Here is a 17,819-nt window from a genome sequence, read left to right on the forward strand (position 1 = left end):
TCAGGTAGGGCAGGGGGGCAACCCCTCCAGCAATGAAAAAATTAACCCGTAAAAACAAAGTTTTTCACTATAAATCCTTTATATGCGTGGCATCGGTTTTATTTTATTATTCATTTCTGTTTTTATTGAGTAAGAGTTTCATTTTTTTTTTCCTAAAAAGTGGAAAATTTTGGAAAATTATTTCACGAAAATAAATTGTCACGCACAACGAGTCTGTGTGCAAAATGTCAGCTCGATTGGATCACGGGAAGTGGGTTAAAAAACGACCGAAAGATTTGCACGGTCGTAAGCGCGCAAGCAAGTGAACTTAATATAAAGGATTTAATAAAGGATTTAAAAATGATAGAGGAGTTGTTAGTAAGTAAGGACTTGTCCCTTGATTTTGATTCGACGCGTGTGCGGCGATGGCGTAGCCATCGATCGAGGATCGAATTCGAACCGCGTTGTGTGATCGGCATCGCGCTCGCTGAAGGTGTTGATGCCTTCAGGGAAGTCGTGTGCTGTATACGCAACTGCGCACAATTCTGTGAGTCACTTAAAACTGCTTTGCCGTTACTTATTGACAATTATGGACTCAGACTATTGTCCTATCATCTCATAGAGTCCCTGGCACGTAATAATATGCTACACAGTGGCAGTGGGGGTCGCAAAATGCCGATTCTTCACTAATAAACCCCAATGATCCGATCGAAATTAGGAATTTCGATCGGATTAGGGGGGGGGCACGTGCCACCCCCCCCCCCCCCCCCCCCCCCCCCACTGGCTCCGCCAGGATCATGGAACCGTCGACCAGGCGAGGAGGAGGTGAACGTCTCGCCACCGCGGCCACGGAACTTCGGTGTTTCACTTTCGCCATGTCCGTGAACATTTTAATTTGCTTGCTTCCCACCAATACTGTTCACGGAAATCGGGACAGTGACCAGGAACCGTGACCTGGGACTGTGACCCGGGACCGTGACCCGGGACAGTGACCAGGAACCATGACCCGGGACCGTGACCCAGGACCATGGTCCGGGACAGTGACCAGGAACCGTGACCCGGGACCGTGACCCGGGACCGTGACCCGGGACCGTGACCCGGGACCGTGGTCCGGGACCGTGACCAGGAACCGTGACCCGGGACCGTGACCCGGGACCGTGACCCAGGACCATGGTCCGGGACAGTGACCAGGAACCGTGACCCGGGACCGTGACCCGGGACCATGACCCGGGACCGTGACCCGGGACAGTGACCAGGAACCGTGACCCAGGACCGTGACCCGGGACCGTGACCCGGGACCGTGACTCGGGACCGTGACCCAGGACCGTGACTCGGAACCGTGACTCGGGACCGTGACCCGGGACCGTGACCCGGGACCGTGACCCGGGACCGTGACCCGGGACAGTGACCAGGAACCATGACCTGGGACCGTGACCCGGGACCGTGACTCGGGACCGTGACTCGGGACCGTGACCCGGGACCGTGACCCGGGACCGTGACCCGGGACCGTGACCCAGGACCGTGATTCAGGACCGTGACCCGGGACCGTGGTCCGGGACCGTGACCCAGAGCCATGACCTGGAGCCTCGTTCCGCACCGATGCCTCGCAATGGCTCCAACATCTCCTCAATCCTTGAGCACGGCCTTTCTGGAACGCACTCTCGGAACGCACTTACCATGAACGGCTTCACCGTCACTGCATGAAATGTCCAATACCGTCCCTGTACACGTGGGAATTTAGAACGTCTTGGTTTTTTGTTTACGCCTGCAGGGTTGGGTTTTGCGATTTGTCAAAAAACGTCTGACTCAAATCCGTCAACACGCGACTCAAATAGCATCATTGTTTGCGTTTCATCTTGGGTGGGCGGCAGAGTTGTCGAGTGTTGCCTGCTGCCAAACCCCGAGGCGTATTTTGATTTTCCGGTTCCCCTCCGTTCATTTTTTTGGCCGGTTTTTTGGTACGGCCAAATAATAAAAACATCCAAGACCTGTTGGCGGACTGTTTCCGAAGCTGCCTCCCGGCCTTTGGCCTGGGCTTCATTTGACCCGTGGAAGACTCGGCCAAACCCTGCCGTGACCCCGTTTAGTGGCGCTTAGAACTGGGGCCTAGGGTCGCCACCTGTCCCGTGTTTGACCCGGACAGTCTCCGACTCACCTGGTGACTGAGAGAGGAAGAGAGATCATCACTCTCCCAAGTCACCAGGTGAGTGAGAGACAGAAAGAGATCATCACTCTCCCAACTCACCAGGTGAGTGAGTGACAGAAAGAGATCATCACTCTCCCAACTCACCTGGTGAGTGAGAGACAGAAAGAGATCATCACTCTCCCAACTCACCAGGTGAGTGAGTGACAGAAAGAGATCATCACTCTCCCAACTCACCAGGTGAGAGACAGAAAGAGATCATCACTCTCCCAACTCACTAGGTGAGTGAGAGACAGAAAGAGATCATCACTCTCCCAACTCACCAGGTGAGTGAGAGACAGAAAGAGATCATCACTCTCCCAACTCACCAGGTGAGAGACAGAAAGAGATCATCACTCTCCCAACTCACCAGGTGAGTGAGTGACAGAAAGAGATCATCACTTTCCCAACTCACCAGGTGAGAGACAGAAAGAGATCATCACTCTCCCAACTCACCAGGTGAGTGAGTGACAGAAAGAGATCATCGCTTTCCCAACTCACCAGGTGAGAGACAGAAAGAGATCATCACTCTCCCAACTCACCAGGTGAGTGACAGAAAGAGATCATCACTCTCCCAACTCACCAGGTGAGAGACAGAAAGAGATCATCACTCTCCCAACTCACCAGGTGAGAGACAGAAAGAGATCATCACTCTCCCAACTCACCAGGTGAGTGAGAGACAGAAAGAGATCATCACTCTCCCAACTCACCAGATGAGTGACAGAAAGAGATCATCACTCTCCCAACTCACCAGATGAGTGACAGAAAGAGATCATCACTCTCCCAACTCACCAGGTGAGAGACAGAAAGAGATCATCACTCTCCCAAGTCACCAGGTGAGTGAGAGACAGAAAGAGATCATCACTCTCCCAACTCACCAGGTGAGTGAGTGACAGAAAGAGATCATCACTCTCCCAACTCACCAGGTGAGTGAGAGACAGAAAGAGATCATCACTCTCCCAACTCACCAGGTGAGTGAGTGACAGAAAGAGATCATCACTTTCCCAACTCACCAGGTGAGAGACAGAAAGAGATCATCACTCTCCCAACTCACCAAGTGAGTGAGAGACAGAAAGAGATCATCACTCTCCCAATTCACCAGGTGAGTGAGTGACAGAAAGAGATCATCACTTTCCCAACTCACCAGGTGAGAGACAGAAAGAGATAATCACTCTCCCAACTCACCAGGTGAGAGACAGAAAGAGATCATCACTCTCCCAACTCACCAGGTGAGTGACAGAAATAGATCATCACTCTCCCAACTCACCAGGTGAGTGAGAGACAGAAATAGATCATCACTCTCCCAACTCACCAGGTGAGTGAGAGACAGAAAGAGACAATCACTCTCCGACTCAGGAGAAGGATGTTACCTTTCAGGGATAATAAACAAGGTGAGCAAACCAATATAATGCAGATAGGTACAACGATAAAACTCGTGAAAATAATTAGAGAAAGGCGGAGGTTCAATTTCTTGGATATGGCATTTTATTTTTATTATTATTTTATTATATCCCTTCTACGTGACTTTACCGAAAGAACCAAGAAGATGAATCCGTGCAGTCACGAAAGCTTGAAATCGAAATTTATGGCATGAGAAAACAAGAGACTGAATATTATTTTTTGACGGAAAAAAATATCGGTACAAGGAGCTGGGGAAGACAGCGAATTAACTTACTTAAGCGGTCTGATCAATTGGAAGCAACTGTATGCAATGCAAGGTTGCTGAGCAAATATAAAGGACGGAGCTAAATTGAGGAAGGCCCTGATTGCAGGCATCTTTGAGAAAGGACATCATGGCACACAGAGAGTGGCAGGAATGGATTTGTACCGAGATCTGGTACCGATATTGCTCTGCGTGTGTACGTAGAACTGCTTTCGCACCAACCGTGTTAATCGGAGGCGCGGGGGAAGGACAACAAACTAAACACAGAAAGCAGCTCGAAATAAATAAGTTTTCAATTGTGATTTCAAAGTGCATAGCTACCCGTATCGGAAGGAAGCGCATCTGAAAGCACGCGGTGTCCAAGCCCGTCTTTGTTCGATGGCCAGCCAAAGGCCGCCGTGAGGGTGAGCAGAGTTTGCGTGACGCTTCATGCTCCTTGATGCAAGAGGTATCGTGGATTACACTGGTCAACTAAAAAAACATTTTTTTCTGGCCTGGACTTTTGCAGCTGTTTTAGACTAATTTCAGGGTGCTGAATCCAAATCTTATCTCAGATTTGCTCTATCACATCTCATTTTTTGCTATCGGTATACCCCATTTTCATTGATTTTACCCGAAATTAACTCTGTCACTTATGATTGCAAGTTGTTGCGAGTCAGTGACTGCTTTAGTGTTAAAATATGGTGCTGTATTTTTAGGATAGCGTGTTTATAATATCATTTTATGTAGATATCCACATTTTTTTCTTCTGCAGTTTTTATTGAAAATGCAATATTTGATATCTCAAAAACCTGATGTGATAGACAAAAACTGATGCCAGATTTGGAATCAGCACCCCAAAAAAACCGTTGGAATACCTTATGCCAGAAAAAGTGTGTTGACCAGTGTTATTTGTGAAACTCGGTGAGAGTGAATAGGCCCAGGCTGAGCTCGAAGCGTGCCTCGGCTCGCTCTGCAGTGGAGAGAACGTGGCCACCCTGACGTCTTGGGATGTTGCTGTTCGTGTAGCAATCACAACTCTTCTTAAATGTTCAGCATGCTCAAGACGTTTACATCTACCATGGCCACCACTGCTGCACATGTAAAACAATTGCACAAACACTTAACAAGATGTATTTATTTATTTTTAAAGGACACATTCCATGAAAAATACCAGAGTGAAAAGTCTTCTGAGCGTAATGGCACCGGTAACAAACAAACAAAAAACTGTTGAAAATATAAAACGTGTAACAACCCAACAAAATAGTTATCTTAAAAATACTGTTTCGATTTTTTTTTAAACATACATTCCATAATTTAAGAGTAAATAATTAAATTTGTTTTAAAGATATGGACAGAGAGAATTATAGTTTTCTTAATCTTAACACTGTTCTTAAAAAATATGTAAAACAAAATAATGTATTGGTGTATGTACAAAAGCTTGCTCTTCTGGTAGAAATAGTAAATCTGCAGTAAACGAGGTACGAGCAGGCCAGGGGTCAACGCCTTCACGTCACGCCGCTCCCTGCAAGACAAACCACAGCGGCGTGAGGCTGGGCACGGGAAAAATCCTCGCAACAATCGCACGGCTCCCATCAGTTGTCCACACAGCGAGCATTCAAGGGGTTTTTTTATATTCCAGAAAATATTTCCGTGTTCGACAAGGAATGCGCATACAGCTTTCGCATTTCTTGGATGCTAAACTAAGACTAAAATGTTTTATTTTACCAGTTAAGGCCCACTGAGCTATGTAGCTCTTTTTCAGAAGCGACCTGGCCACAAATGATAGCGCAACGCAGAGGCTTATCATGCGGAAAATGTATAGCAGCCAAATAATCGAAATGAGGACCCCGAGAAAAATCATCACGACCACAGGGAGAGAGACATGCAAACTACGAATATACAGCAGCATGTGCCGGTTAAGGCCTACATAGCTCTGGGCTTTTCCTGGTAGAATTTAAATGCTTTTTTATTTAAGTTTTTCAATGGCCTGCTCTTGCGAATGACGTGAAGGGATCTTTAACGTCAACCATGTAGCGGACAGTGCATCGTATTACTACTACTACTATGGTTATCACACACCGCAGCAATAACCAGGTCGGCCATTCGATTCGAACCGCGAACTTCTGCAAAAAGCGGCGAACACGCTACTGACTGCCAGGTGACGTCACCTTCTCAAAGAGATTCTAATCCGGCAGGCCGGTCCTGGTTAACGCTGCGGCCTGTATTAACCACAACGCAAACGGCCTGCTTCAGAGTGGACATGTGGGTCCCGGCGACATCATAACCAGGAGAGGAGGCTGTTGTTGCGTGACGGCTTCACGCTCCGAATTCGGAAGAAGAAAAAAAAAACCTCGCAAATCGCTTAGTTGGGAAATACGCGTGGCAACCGTCGTCCCGCGACTAAGAGCAGGGTCCTGAGACCTTCCTGGGTAAACGTGCGCGGTGACAATGATGATGCGCGATTCACGAACGACATCTCCTGCGTGATGGCACGGCGGGCGATCGCCCCCCACATTACCTGGTTCTGCGGCGGGCGGTGCCCCAGTCTGTACGGGTACAGCACCGCGATGCCCACAAAGCTGAGGATGATGGGAGCCGGAGCCATGAGAACTTGAAGCGTGAGCATCACATTCTTGGGCTGCTCCACTCCCCGTGGCACATACCCAGCGAAGCTGCGTGCACACACACACGCGCGCGCGTGCGCGTGAGTTCACGAGCCACTCATAGCTACACGCCTTCTCTAAGTAGCAGCTGATAACGAGGGGCTGGAAGATTAAACCTCCGGAAATGCTGTGGAATGTGTCAAGATGCAGGGCTGTGCTGAGACTCAAGAATCAATTGATAGTCTCGTTTTTACCATCTCATTGTTATTGTTTGTTCGTTTCTTTTCCTATCTCTGACCTATGTTTAGTCTGGCCCGTGTCTAGTCTGGCCCATGTGTGTCTGGCCTGTGTGCAGTCCTCCCCGTGCGTGCCTGGCTTGCCCCTGCCTGGCTGTGCACGCATCTCTACCCTAGCAGTCACCTAAGGCAGAGGTTGGAGATGCCCAGCGTGGCCCCCACTGCGAACTTGTTGAAGAACACGAAGAAGGAGTAGAAGAGCGCCTCCTGGCCCGGGTAGTCTCCGTGGCGCTGCCGGAAGTCCGTGATGGTGTCCGGCAGCATGGACCTGCAGGGGGACACGACGAGTCCTGATGTAATGCGGCGAGATGCGGCGAGGCACGGCGAGTAACGGGCGGGCGAGGGTCTGCCGGCGAGGTGGCGTCGACGCGGTGGGGCCTTACCAGGGCAGGAACGACGCGGTCGCCACCGTGATGCCCGACGAGGCGCACACCACGAACGCCAGCGGGTCGCTGCTCGGCGCCAGTACGATGGTGATGAGGAACGGTATCCACCACTGCGGTGCACAGGTGGGTGCACAGGTGGGCACAGGTGAGCACAGGTGGTTGTACAGGTGGGCACAGGTGTGCGCACTGGTGGGCACATGCTCAACCGCGCAACACACGAAGCATTTGAAAATTCTAAATTAGTAAAACCCAGCACAGGCTCTCGCTCAGATACAGAGCCGCTTCAGCAAGCAGCGATCTGCCAGACTCGGTGCCACGCGCTGCCGTGTCGGCTCCTTTAGATCTCTCATTAATGCTCGTAGACACTCACGACGTCTGGCTGGGTCGGAGCGGGTCAGGGAGGGGGTCAGGGCAGGTCGGGGCGAGTCAGGGCGGGTTGGGTCAGGGCGGGTCAGTGCGGCTCGCGGCCGGGCAGGGGAGGCGGGTCAGGGAGGGTTAGGGCAGGTCAGGGCGGGTTGGGACAGGGTGGGTTGGGTCAGGGAGGGTTGGGACAGGGTAGGTTGGGTCAGGGAGGGTCACCCACCTGCAGAGGAAGAGAGAATGAAAACAAATCTACAAAACTATGAGCCGGAAACGAGCCGCGTTAGCGGTGTCGACGCCGGGGGGCTCGCGAGCGAGCAGCACATACCAGCATTCCGAAGATGATCATGTTCTTCTTCTGAATCCTCTTGAGCATCCACTGGCTGATGGGCAGGAAGAGCACGGCAGACACCTGCACGCGGCGCAGCGGGGCGGGGGTGGACGCCGCTAGTCACGCGCGCAGAGCTTCGCAAGCGTCACCGGCGGCGGACGCGATTGTCGCCACCGCACCGGAAGATTCGCCGCTCTGAATTCACTTCTCTGTTGTTGTTGTTATCAATGTGGTGAGACAGAGATTAACAGTGTCCATACATTCAATGGACGGTGAGTCTTACGAATGAATGTATTAACACGAAGACGGACACTGCACCGCACGCTTTCGGATGCGCTTCTGCGGTCGTCTGGAACGCTCTCCCTGCCAATATTAGGAAGCCGCCGGAGCCATGCACGTTTAAATCGTCATCTAGATTGGAGAGTAAAGCCCGAAATATTAACGCACGGGATTAACGCGAATGCGGCTTTTGTCACTTTGTCAAAAAAACGCACTTGGGGTGCGGCGATCGAGTTTTAGGGACAAAAGAAGCCAAGCGTTGTGATGTCCGTACGACAGTCCGCAGACGTTCCCATCGGGGAGCGACAGCACGGAGCGCCTGCGGGAGAGACAGCTCACTCACGAAAGCGCTGTCACTACCGTGAGCAGGGAGCGATTTCCGTTGCGAAAAAGGGCAGAGTTGCTCGACATGAACGCGTTCGTATTATTTGTCAAGATTCGCTGAAGGAAAGAGTGGCGGCACTCCGGGTCGGGAGAATTTCAACTCTTGCTTCTCTCTCGCTCACCTGGCCTGCACGCTGCTGCTGCTGCACAGTGCGGGGACGCGGCGACACGGGGAGGGAGACTTAGAGAGAGGGGGGGGGGAGCAGCGCTCCCAGGAGGAGCGTGCGGAGCACGGTGTGGCCACGGGGAGGCGGTGTGAGCCTGCGCCACCGCCGGGAGCGCCGCAACGCGGCTCCTTGGCAAGACGCCGGCAAAGTCTACGAGCGGACCGCCCCCACCCCCCTCCCGCATCCGTCACTTCACGGACAAAGTTTTTGTCTTTTTACACATCAGCCGCACAGCCTGATGGGAAATGATGCACCTCCCAGAAGGCCGTGTTGCGGCTGATGTAGTCTGTAAAGAATTACTGAAGTTTTGTATGCGCAAGCCAGATATGTGGAGGCGCAGTGTCTGCTCACCAATGAAGTTGGTTCTCCACATTGATGTGCGTGATTACTCGGTGTCAAGACACTGAGCGGTCGAATGCAGCCCAGTAAACTGCGCAGGAACACGTGTGCTGTTAACTCCCTCGCCTGGTATGCAGGAGGGCGTGGGTTCGATCCCGACCCTGACACCTGCTGTATATTTGGAGTTTGCGTGTCTCTCTCTCGCGTGGATTTTTCTCCGGGTTCTCCAGTTTTTCCCTCCACATTTATAAATTATCAACACGCGTTTAGAGTGTTTGACTGCTATACACTTACACGTGATAAGCCGCTTCGTTGAGCTATCATTTGTGGCCAGGTCGCTTCTGAAAAAGAGCTACACAGCTCAGTGGGCCTCACCTGGTAATATAAAAAGTTTACAGTTTTAGTTGATCGCAACCTGACTGCGACGGGTTTTATAACCAAACAAGCGGCACGCGGCGGCACTGAGCGCTCAAATTACATCAAAGGGATGAAAGTTCACAGCCCAAGGATCTGCCCGTCCAATCGTTTCTCTGTGTGCCAATCATAAAATGAGCGCGGCGGTCGGCAGTGGCTGCCCTACAGCTTGGACGCGAGGCTTCCACCGTCGGCCTGGGCTGTCGGTGGCGACAAGCAGAGCCCCAGAGAGACACTCGGAGGTGTCACGACTGCAAACCCCCTAGGCACTGTTCACCAATGCAGGCCGCAGGGTCCCCATAGCCAAAGCCCTTGCGTGGAAACGTCCTCAACCCTCGCGTCCCACTCCAGGATCTTTACGGAGCGCAGTGAGTTTCCACGCACGGCCCTTCCAGCGTCCTTTACAACGTTCCAGCTTTGTAAAATATATAACCGTGAAAACGGCACGACCTTTGAATCTCTCCCCATCTGGGGCTGTGGGAAGCTAGGGTGGTGAGATGTTAACTATCTTCTTGGTTCTTTCGGTAAAGTCACGTAGAAGGGAAATGATAAAATATTAAAATAAAACATTCTCACGACGTGAAAGACGCTGTCTTTCCGACAGACCTGTTCTTCACCTGAGGACGGCTGCTTGCGTTGTGGCCGAAACGTCGTGAGAATTATTTTATTATGTTTTATTGTTATTATTTTATTATTTCCCTTCTACGTGACTTTACCGAAAGAACCAAGAAGTTGAATCCCTGCAGTCACGAAAGCTTTAAATCGAGATGTTAACTACCTCGTGAGGTCATGGGTTCGACCCTGACACCTGTTTTATATTTGGAGTTGGCGTGTTTTCTCTCCCCGTGTTCCCATGTATTTTTCTCCAGGTCCACTGGTTTTTCCCTCCACATTTAGGATCAACACGACAAACCACTTCATTAAGTTACAAGGTAGCCAGGTCGCTTTTGAAAAAGAGCTCGGTGGGCCTTACCCAGTAAATAAAAAAATCTGTTTATAGTTTTACAGAACTGGATCAGCAGCCCAGCCGGCAAGCCCACAGGCTGCTGGGGGCGCGACCTGCCTGCGGACACTGCGTGACGCACGACCACCCCGATGCTACGCCCACGTGCTGCTCGGCATTGCGGACGAACGGCGGTGTTCACGGCGTGCCGTGCGAACCCTCGGGCGCGGCGACGGTGCGAGTTGAGGGGGGGGGGAGCGGAGTGCGAGGTTGCTCGCGCTTTCACGCCTGCCAAATGACGGCCGCGAGCTTCGGTGTTGCCGTCTTGTTTGTAAGCAGCGCCGCGGCACTCGCAAAGTCGTTCAGGGGGCGATATGTCAACGTACGGAGAAGTCTCATTCATTCTCAATTCAATCAGCAATCTAAGTTTAAGAACGGCGATGAGGCCGCCACCACCTTCCGATGCGTGGGCACTCCGTAATACGCGCGGTCGATTTCACTCGGGCGAACGGTGGCGCTTGCTGGGCCTTACCAGCACGGTGATGACCATGATCTGGAACTTCCCCTTCATGCACAGCACGTGCTCGAAGAACAACGCCAGGTTGCCCTGCACCAGCTGGGGAGGGCGCGGGACAGGGGGACGGTGGGGTCAAGGGTCGGGCGTTAACCCTCAGAGCTGCGCGGGGGCTCTCCGCGGGAGATGGAGGAGCCCCCCAGCGGTCAAGCCAAACCATCTTGTCGCAGTTGTTGAGCACGCGAGCAACAAACAGCACTAACACAGCAGCCTCGCCCTGGGGGTCACGTGACACACAGGAACCTCGCCCTGGGGGTCACGTGACACACAGCAGCCTCGCCCTGGGGCTCACATGACATTGTTATTATTAATCAACGTGACTACATTAGTAGATTTTTATGTGATAATGTGCACGTATAAAACTGGAGGCCCCGGAGGAAAAATCCCCGCGACCACGGGGAGAGAGACTCCAAATATACAGCAGGCGTCAGGGTCGCGATCGAACCCAGGACCTCCTGTACACCAGGCGAGGTAGTTAACATCTCGCCACCGCGGCACACAATGCCGATTGGAGATGACGCCAATGCTCCGCAAGGTCATCATCTGTAGTGAAGCCGAAAGGAAGCTATTCAACAACAACAACCGCCGTTCGCCACTAAGTGGCGGTGACGTCATCACGGCGCTTGTGCCAGGCTAGGTGCACGCTCGATGGCGCCCGCCCGGATTTGACGCAGGAATTGCCGCGATCGCCGATTAGGCGGCAGGAGTTGATTTGGACCGAGACCTGACACCGCTGGCACCGCTGGCACCGCTGGCACCGCCGTCGTGTTGAACTTTATTACTGCGGCAAGTGCGCGATTGCCTCGTCCCCGGTGTGATTGCCGGCGGTTGAGGTGACGGCTCTTTCCTGCCAGTAAAACCCAACGTGCTCGTCGACAATGATCCACTCCCTGCCGAGGGTGACACGTGACCGCGGCGTGACGAGAACGCGACGAGGTTGGCACGACGAGGAGCAGAGAGGGCGCAGGGGTCGGGGGGGGGGGGAGGAGGAGGAGGAGGAGGCGCCGGCAGCGAGTCACCTGCAGGGCGATGGAGGTGCTCACGTAGCTGCCCATGAGCAGCAGGTAGGGCCTGTAGGTGAAGATGCGGCGCATGCGGCGGTGCAGCGACAAGCTGCTGGGGCGACGGTTGAGGTTGGGCGAGTCTGCGCAAGACAACGCGAGAGCCGCGTGGGTGAGCGAGTGAGTGAGTGTGTGGGTGAGCGAGCGTGTGAGTGAGCGTGTGAGTGAGCGCGTGAGTGAGTGAGCGAATGAGTTAGTGAGCGTGGGAGTGAGTGAGTGAGTGTGTGAGCATGTGAGTGAGTGTGTGTGAGTGTGTGAGTGTGTGTGAGTGAGTGTGTGAGTGAGTGTGTGAGTGAGTGTGTGAGTGAGCGAGTGAGTGAGTGAGTGGGTGAGTGTGTGGGTGAGTGAGTGAGTGAGCGTGTGAGTGAGCGCGTGAATGAGTGAGCGAGTGAGTGAGCGTGTGAGTGAGTGAGTGAGCGTGTGAGTGAGTGTGTGCGCCGTGTGAGTGAGCGTGTGAGTGAGTGAGTGAGTGAGCGTGTGGGTGAGTGAGCGTGTGAGTGAGTGAGCGAGTGAGCGTGTGAGTGAGCGCGTGAGTGAGTGAGCGAGTGAGTGAGCGTGTGAGTGAGTGAGTGAGCGTGTGAGTGAGTGTGTGCGCCGTGTGAGTGAGCGTGTGAGTGAGCGCGTGAGTGAGTGAGCGTGTGAGTGAGTTAGCGTGTGGGTGAGTGAGCGTGTGAGTGAGTGAGCGAGTGAGCGTGTGAGTGAGCACGTGAGTGAGTGAGCGAGTGAGTGAGCGTGTGAGTGAGTGAGTAAGCATGTGAGTGAGTGAGCGAGTGAGTTAGCGTGTGAGTGAGCGTGTGAGTGAGAGAGCGCCGTGTAAGTGAGCCCGCGCTCTGTGCATCACCGCGCGCCATTGCCGACAGCCGCAACGTTCTAACGCGCACACCAGCGGCCAAGGCACAACGACACCGTAGCCTTGACGGGAACGTGACTGCACAATTAGCCCCTTTCTACGTAGCACGTCCAAGAAGAGCCACTGCCATGAACGTCGCCTCTTTCGTATTTTTCCTCGAAGCCCCGAGGAGCGTGCACTCATTACACACACAAAGCGCTCGCAATGATTGAACCACGATACCTCGCTGACCATCGCGTGCACTCTGGTCATCCTTGCACCAGCAGCTTTTGGCTAACCATCGAACAAAAATGGTCACCGCCACGCGCGCTCTCAGATGCGCTTCTCCGGCCGTCTGGAACGCTCTTCCCTCCGATATTAGTTAGCCACTGGAGAGATGCACTTTTAAATCATCTAGATTGGACACTCGTTTCTTTAGAACTGCTTTTTGTGTTTATTTTGATGTCCTTACCCCCCGCACCTCCGATTATCGTGGTTGGCTACGTACGGTGCAGAAGAAGTTCAACATACAGTAAGTACGTCCAGTGGCGAGTCGTTGTTTGTGCGGCACTAAGCCATTTGTTTCCCGCATACAAAACGGCAGGGAGCAAACCAGTCACGCGGAACGCGCTGGGCCATGAAGGCACTCACGAGTGACCAGCAACAAGAAAACAATGAATAAATAACCACATTCACGTGTCGCAGGTTTAACGACACTTTTATATAACACGTAGCAGGCTGTCGCGACCAATATTATTCATAATCAACGTTTTTGGGATTAGATCACGTTATTTATAAATGTGTCGTAACCCTCTACCACCCGACACGGCCAATCAGTAAAAAAGTGTCACGTTGACAAAAGACAAAATAGTTAACTGCTTTAGCCCACCGGTGTGTTGAAGCGTGAAACCAAAACATTTACAATTTTTTTTGAGTACGACGTTTCGCTGGTAATTGCATCCAGCATCATCGGGCGGATGCTGGATGAAATGTGTACACACACGTGCGTGCACTTGCAACGCAGTTCCGATTCGCGGCCAACACCGGTGACGATTATCTGAACCGGTCCTGGGTCTCCTCTAGGTCGACTCAGCCTCAAATGAGTACCTGGTGCGGTGTGTAAACATCGCCACCGGGGGAGACAAAGGCGGCCGGGCGTGGTACTGGCCGCCCACCCCCTCGTGTGCCGTCGCGGCCTTCGTAGGTGCTCGCTAACAGCACTTGCCCCTACAGTCTGTGCAGGCTACACGGGGGATCTTTGTCTTTGTCACGAGCAACGCAACGACGACGTTGAGTCTCGGCGTAACGAGAAGCGTTGAACGCATCCAGGAGGCGCGAGCGGTAGCAGCGCGTTTCAGGAACCAGCTCATAAAAGTGACAACGATCCGGGTCGAAGCTACGACCCGTACGCACGGCACGGACAGCACACGTGGTGGACTGCCAGCGAGCGACGTGGGGAGGTCTCGTGCCGGAGAACGAACGACGAAGCGCTGAGCGTGCACCTCTCCCCGTCCTAATTTTAGCTCCTCCTGTCAGGATTAGCGCCCCCCCCCCTTCCCGTGAGCGAAACTCTCCTTCTCCCTCCCACCTCGCCCCCGCCGCGCGGGGTGGGAGGCTGCCCCCCCGCCGGGGTTACTGCCTCCTCTGGCAGGCTCCCACGGGGACACGTCAGCCCCCCACCCCCACTCACCGTGGAGTGCAGAGTTATCCTCCCCCCCCCCCCCGCTGCTCACCTCCCGTTCACGGCCTCGAGCCAGCGGTTTGTTATCTGGCCACTTTCCTACGCCGGGGGGACGAGGAGCCTCTCCACGGCGCACCACCACCACTTGCCCTCCCCACACCGCGTGGTGGGATCATCGGCCGAGCTGAAACCCCCTCGACCGAGATTTGTGGTTGTTGTTGTTTGACTTGCATCCCACTGGGATATTTGCACAGGGTTGGTGTACGGTGATTTTTATGCAATATTTTGCTGTCTTTTCTTGGATTTTCTGTTTGCACTTAGTCACTTTAAGCTGTTTTCTTGTTCATGTTTTTGTTTTTTGTTTGTTGCGGTTGCACCCGATTCAATAGCCGAATGGCTCACAGGGCTATACCTAGTAAATAAACTTTGAAACTTTGACCGAGATTTGAACTCGGAACCTTCCGGCTGCGAAGTCACTCGCTCAAGCGCCGAGCCACCTGGCCGGTAACCCGAAGGGGTGCCAGCGCTTGACCAACGAGAATAGTGGGAGCAGGATGAAGAGAGCGAGCGGAGGGAACGGAGGGAGCGGAGGGAGCGGAGGGAGTGGAGGGAGTGGAGGCCTTGCGGGGGCCGAGCGCCGCCACGGTGACTGACCCTTGATCTCGCGCACGCCCAGGAAGAGGACGATGATGCACGCCAGGTAGATGCTGCCGATCACCACGGCCGCCGTCTTGTAGGCTTCCACCAGAGAGGCCTGCACACCCAGCGCACGCAGCGGCGGACAGAGCAGCGAAAGCGAGGTGTCGACATGCAGCACGCACGGCCAAACGGCGCAGCCTCCACGGCTTGCAGGGCCCCCTGCCGCGTGTTCGACCGCGTGTGCGTCAGTGGGCACTCCAGGAGCCCTCGCGGAGGAGAAGTTCCCCATCCCGAGGGATTCTCCGGGTGAAATATTCGAACGCGACAACCGAGAACCAACTCGCCGTGCGCCGCACCGGAACCGGGGCGGTCCCCTAACGCGTTCGCCTCAAACCCAAGCTCGGAGGGGTTCACGCGAACAACGCGGAGCCTCGCTCAGAGCTCGGCGCTCAGCTCGGGCGAGCGCGGAGACCGGCCGAGGGGGGCGGTGGGACGCCGCCAACGTTACGCGTCGGCGGAATCACCGGCGCGCTCACCTCCATCGCGCTCGGCGGGGCAACGGCACGGGGGCAGCCGACACATGGCACCCACCCACCGCGTACGGCCGCACGGACACTCAACACCGCACACACACACGCACGCATTCCTCCCGCCAGCATGAAGCATCGCCCGCGTGCCTTCGTTTGGCATCTTGGACCTGAAGGCACGCCCGCTCAGTCTCCAAGAATAAATGTCTCACGCTCTCTCGCTCTCACTCGGAGAAAGTCGCGGCAACAGCAGGAGCAGCAGGTGGCGGCACGCGCCAACTTGCCGGCTCGGCAAGGAGAGTTTCTCTGGGACGTAAAAGCGGCACATCCCGGCAAACGGTCACGGATACTGATATCGTGCACGTGCCACCGACACCGTTCCTATGGCGCAGGCTGCCATGACGGCGCTGTGGGGGCGATGTTGCTACGTGGCTTTACAGAATTTTTTTTAATTTTGCCGGTGATTTCTCTAATTAAGACAAATCTGGACCAGTGGCACCGGCACACGCGGCCAGTTCTCTCTCTCATGTAACGTCACGGGCGTCAACCGACACGCCCGTGGTATTAACCAGGACGGCCGCTGTGCTCGGACCATCAACCGCCAACAAAGCAGCAAGTGCGCTCTCAAAATCGCTTTCTTCCGACGCTCCGCCGGGGTTTTGAACGCGCCACGACTCCGCGCTTGCGAGCGTCTTTGCGGGGAGAAACCCCTTGGATGGGCGAGAGGAAGCGCCGTGTGCCTGGCGACGAGCCGTTATTTTTAGGGATGCGGCAAGCGACGCCGCTCACGTCCTCCGCGCGTCCATCTCCCTGACGCTCGTTTCAAGCCGCGTATTTATAAACGTTTTTTTTTTGGTCGGTCTGATTTTATTAGCCCCGGCGCCCGCTCGCTGACACGTTTAGCCGGCAAAGATGCTAAAAACAAAATCCGTGTTCATAACCAAAGGGCGCGGTATTCGGGTCTTGAACAAACTTTGCAGGACCTCTCACCTCCGCTGCGCATCCGACGCTTCCCTTTCCTCGTCCGCTGCTAAAAACCCCTTCTCCGTGCCTTCAGAACATCTGGCTCTGACCACCGCCACTCTCAATTCCATGGCCTCCCAGAAAACCCTCTCAGCTCCAACCTCCAACGGACCTGGGAAGGTCCACTGCAAGGCCACCTGTACACGTTACCCCAGCTCCCTGCAACGTCGCCTCAACTCCACAATCCCCATCGCCGTCGTCAACATCATCGCCCTGAGCGACCCGTCTGGACGCCTTGTATCGCTTCGCCCCCCTGGCGCCCCCCCCCCCTGCCCTCCCTTGCAGCGGGTGCAGTCGCGGTGATGACACGACAGTAAAACCCCTCTCAACGGCGGTAATTATTTGGTTCAACGAAACGGGTCGTCACGCGATTCGGCCGTTAAGCGGAGAAATCCATATTCAAGGCTTAATTCGTTCCGATAGCATCGAAAGTTACCAAAAAAAACCTACTTTATAATATTTAAGCAATGAATATTCATACAGAAGGATACTAACAACATTACAACCACAGGTGGTTAATAAATGCATGAATTAATATTTACTGTACCTGCAACAGCCCGTCGTTAACAGCGGAATGGTCAGTAAGTGAACACATTGGGTTCTTTGGAGGCAGACTAATGCCCCAGGTCACTCTGGCATATGATTCTCAATCTGCTCTCTTGAGTTCTCACCCCTCGTGAATGAAAAAAATCTCCAGCAGCCAAGGGAGGAAGCTGCAGTCAGCCTCGACTTCTCTGCTGCTGCTGCTCCTGCTGCCTGCTGCTGCTGCTCCTGCTGCTGCTGCCTGCTGCTCCTGCTGCTGCTGCTGCCTGCTGCTGCTGCCTGCTGCTGCTGCTCCTGCTGCTGCTCCTGCTGCTGCTGCTCCTGCTGCCTGCTGCTGCTGCTCCTGCTGCTACTGCTTGCTGCTGCTGCTGCTCCTGTTGCTGCTCCTGCTGCTACTGCTGCTGCTGCCTGCTGCTGCTGCTGTTGCTGCCTGCTGCTGCTCCTGCTGCTACTGCTGCTGCTGCTACTGCTGCTGCTGCTACTGCTTGCTGCTGCTGCTCCTGCTGCTACTGCTGCTGCTCCTGCTCCTGCTGCTGCTCCTGCTGCCTGCTGCTGCTGCTATGGCTATTCTCCTAGAATCACTGTGGCCAGAGGCTGCGTTAGGAACCTGGAGGGATCTCACTGATTCAGAATT

The 17,819-nt window shown here is 54.0% G+C and overlaps 1 protein-coding gene across 3 annotated transcripts in view; it reads right to left on the reverse strand.

Annotated features, from left to right (window-relative positions):
* Nucleotides 1-4,962: 4,962 nt before the first annotated feature.
* The window catches only part of LOC133349186 (sodium-dependent lysophosphatidylcholine symporter 1-B-like), a 109,791-nt gene continuing 96,934 nt past the window's right edge, over nt 4,963-17,819 (reverse strand). For all 3 annotated transcript variants that reach the window (XM_061562461.1, XM_061562462.1, XM_061562463.1), the window contains exons 7-14: nt 15,108-15,207; nt 11,902-12,026; nt 10,841-10,924; nt 7,780-7,863; nt 7,089-7,201; nt 6,830-6,973; nt 6,325-6,478; nt 4,963-5,328 (exon numbers count right to left, since the gene is read on the reverse strand). In XM_061562461.1, the coding sequence (XP_061418445.1) occupies nt 5,317-5,328; nt 6,325-6,478; nt 6,830-6,973; nt 7,089-7,201; nt 7,780-7,863; nt 10,841-10,924; nt 11,902-12,026; nt 15,108-15,207 (816 nt within the window). In that variant the 3' untranslated portion in view covers nt 4,963-5,316. The remainder of the gene's footprint in view (nt 5,329-6,324; nt 6,479-6,829; nt 6,974-7,088; nt 7,202-7,779; nt 7,864-10,840; nt 10,925-11,901; nt 12,027-15,107; nt 15,208-17,819) is intronic.

Source organism: Lethenteron reissneri, chromosome 29 (genome assembly GCF_015708825.2).
Source record: "Lethenteron reissneri isolate LAM-NWPU_2019-01 chromosome 29, ASM1570882v1, whole genome shotgun sequence".
In the NCBI taxonomy this organism is placed as follows: Eukaryota; Metazoa; Chordata; class Hyperoartia; order Petromyzontiformes; family Petromyzontidae; genus Lethenteron; species Lethenteron reissneri.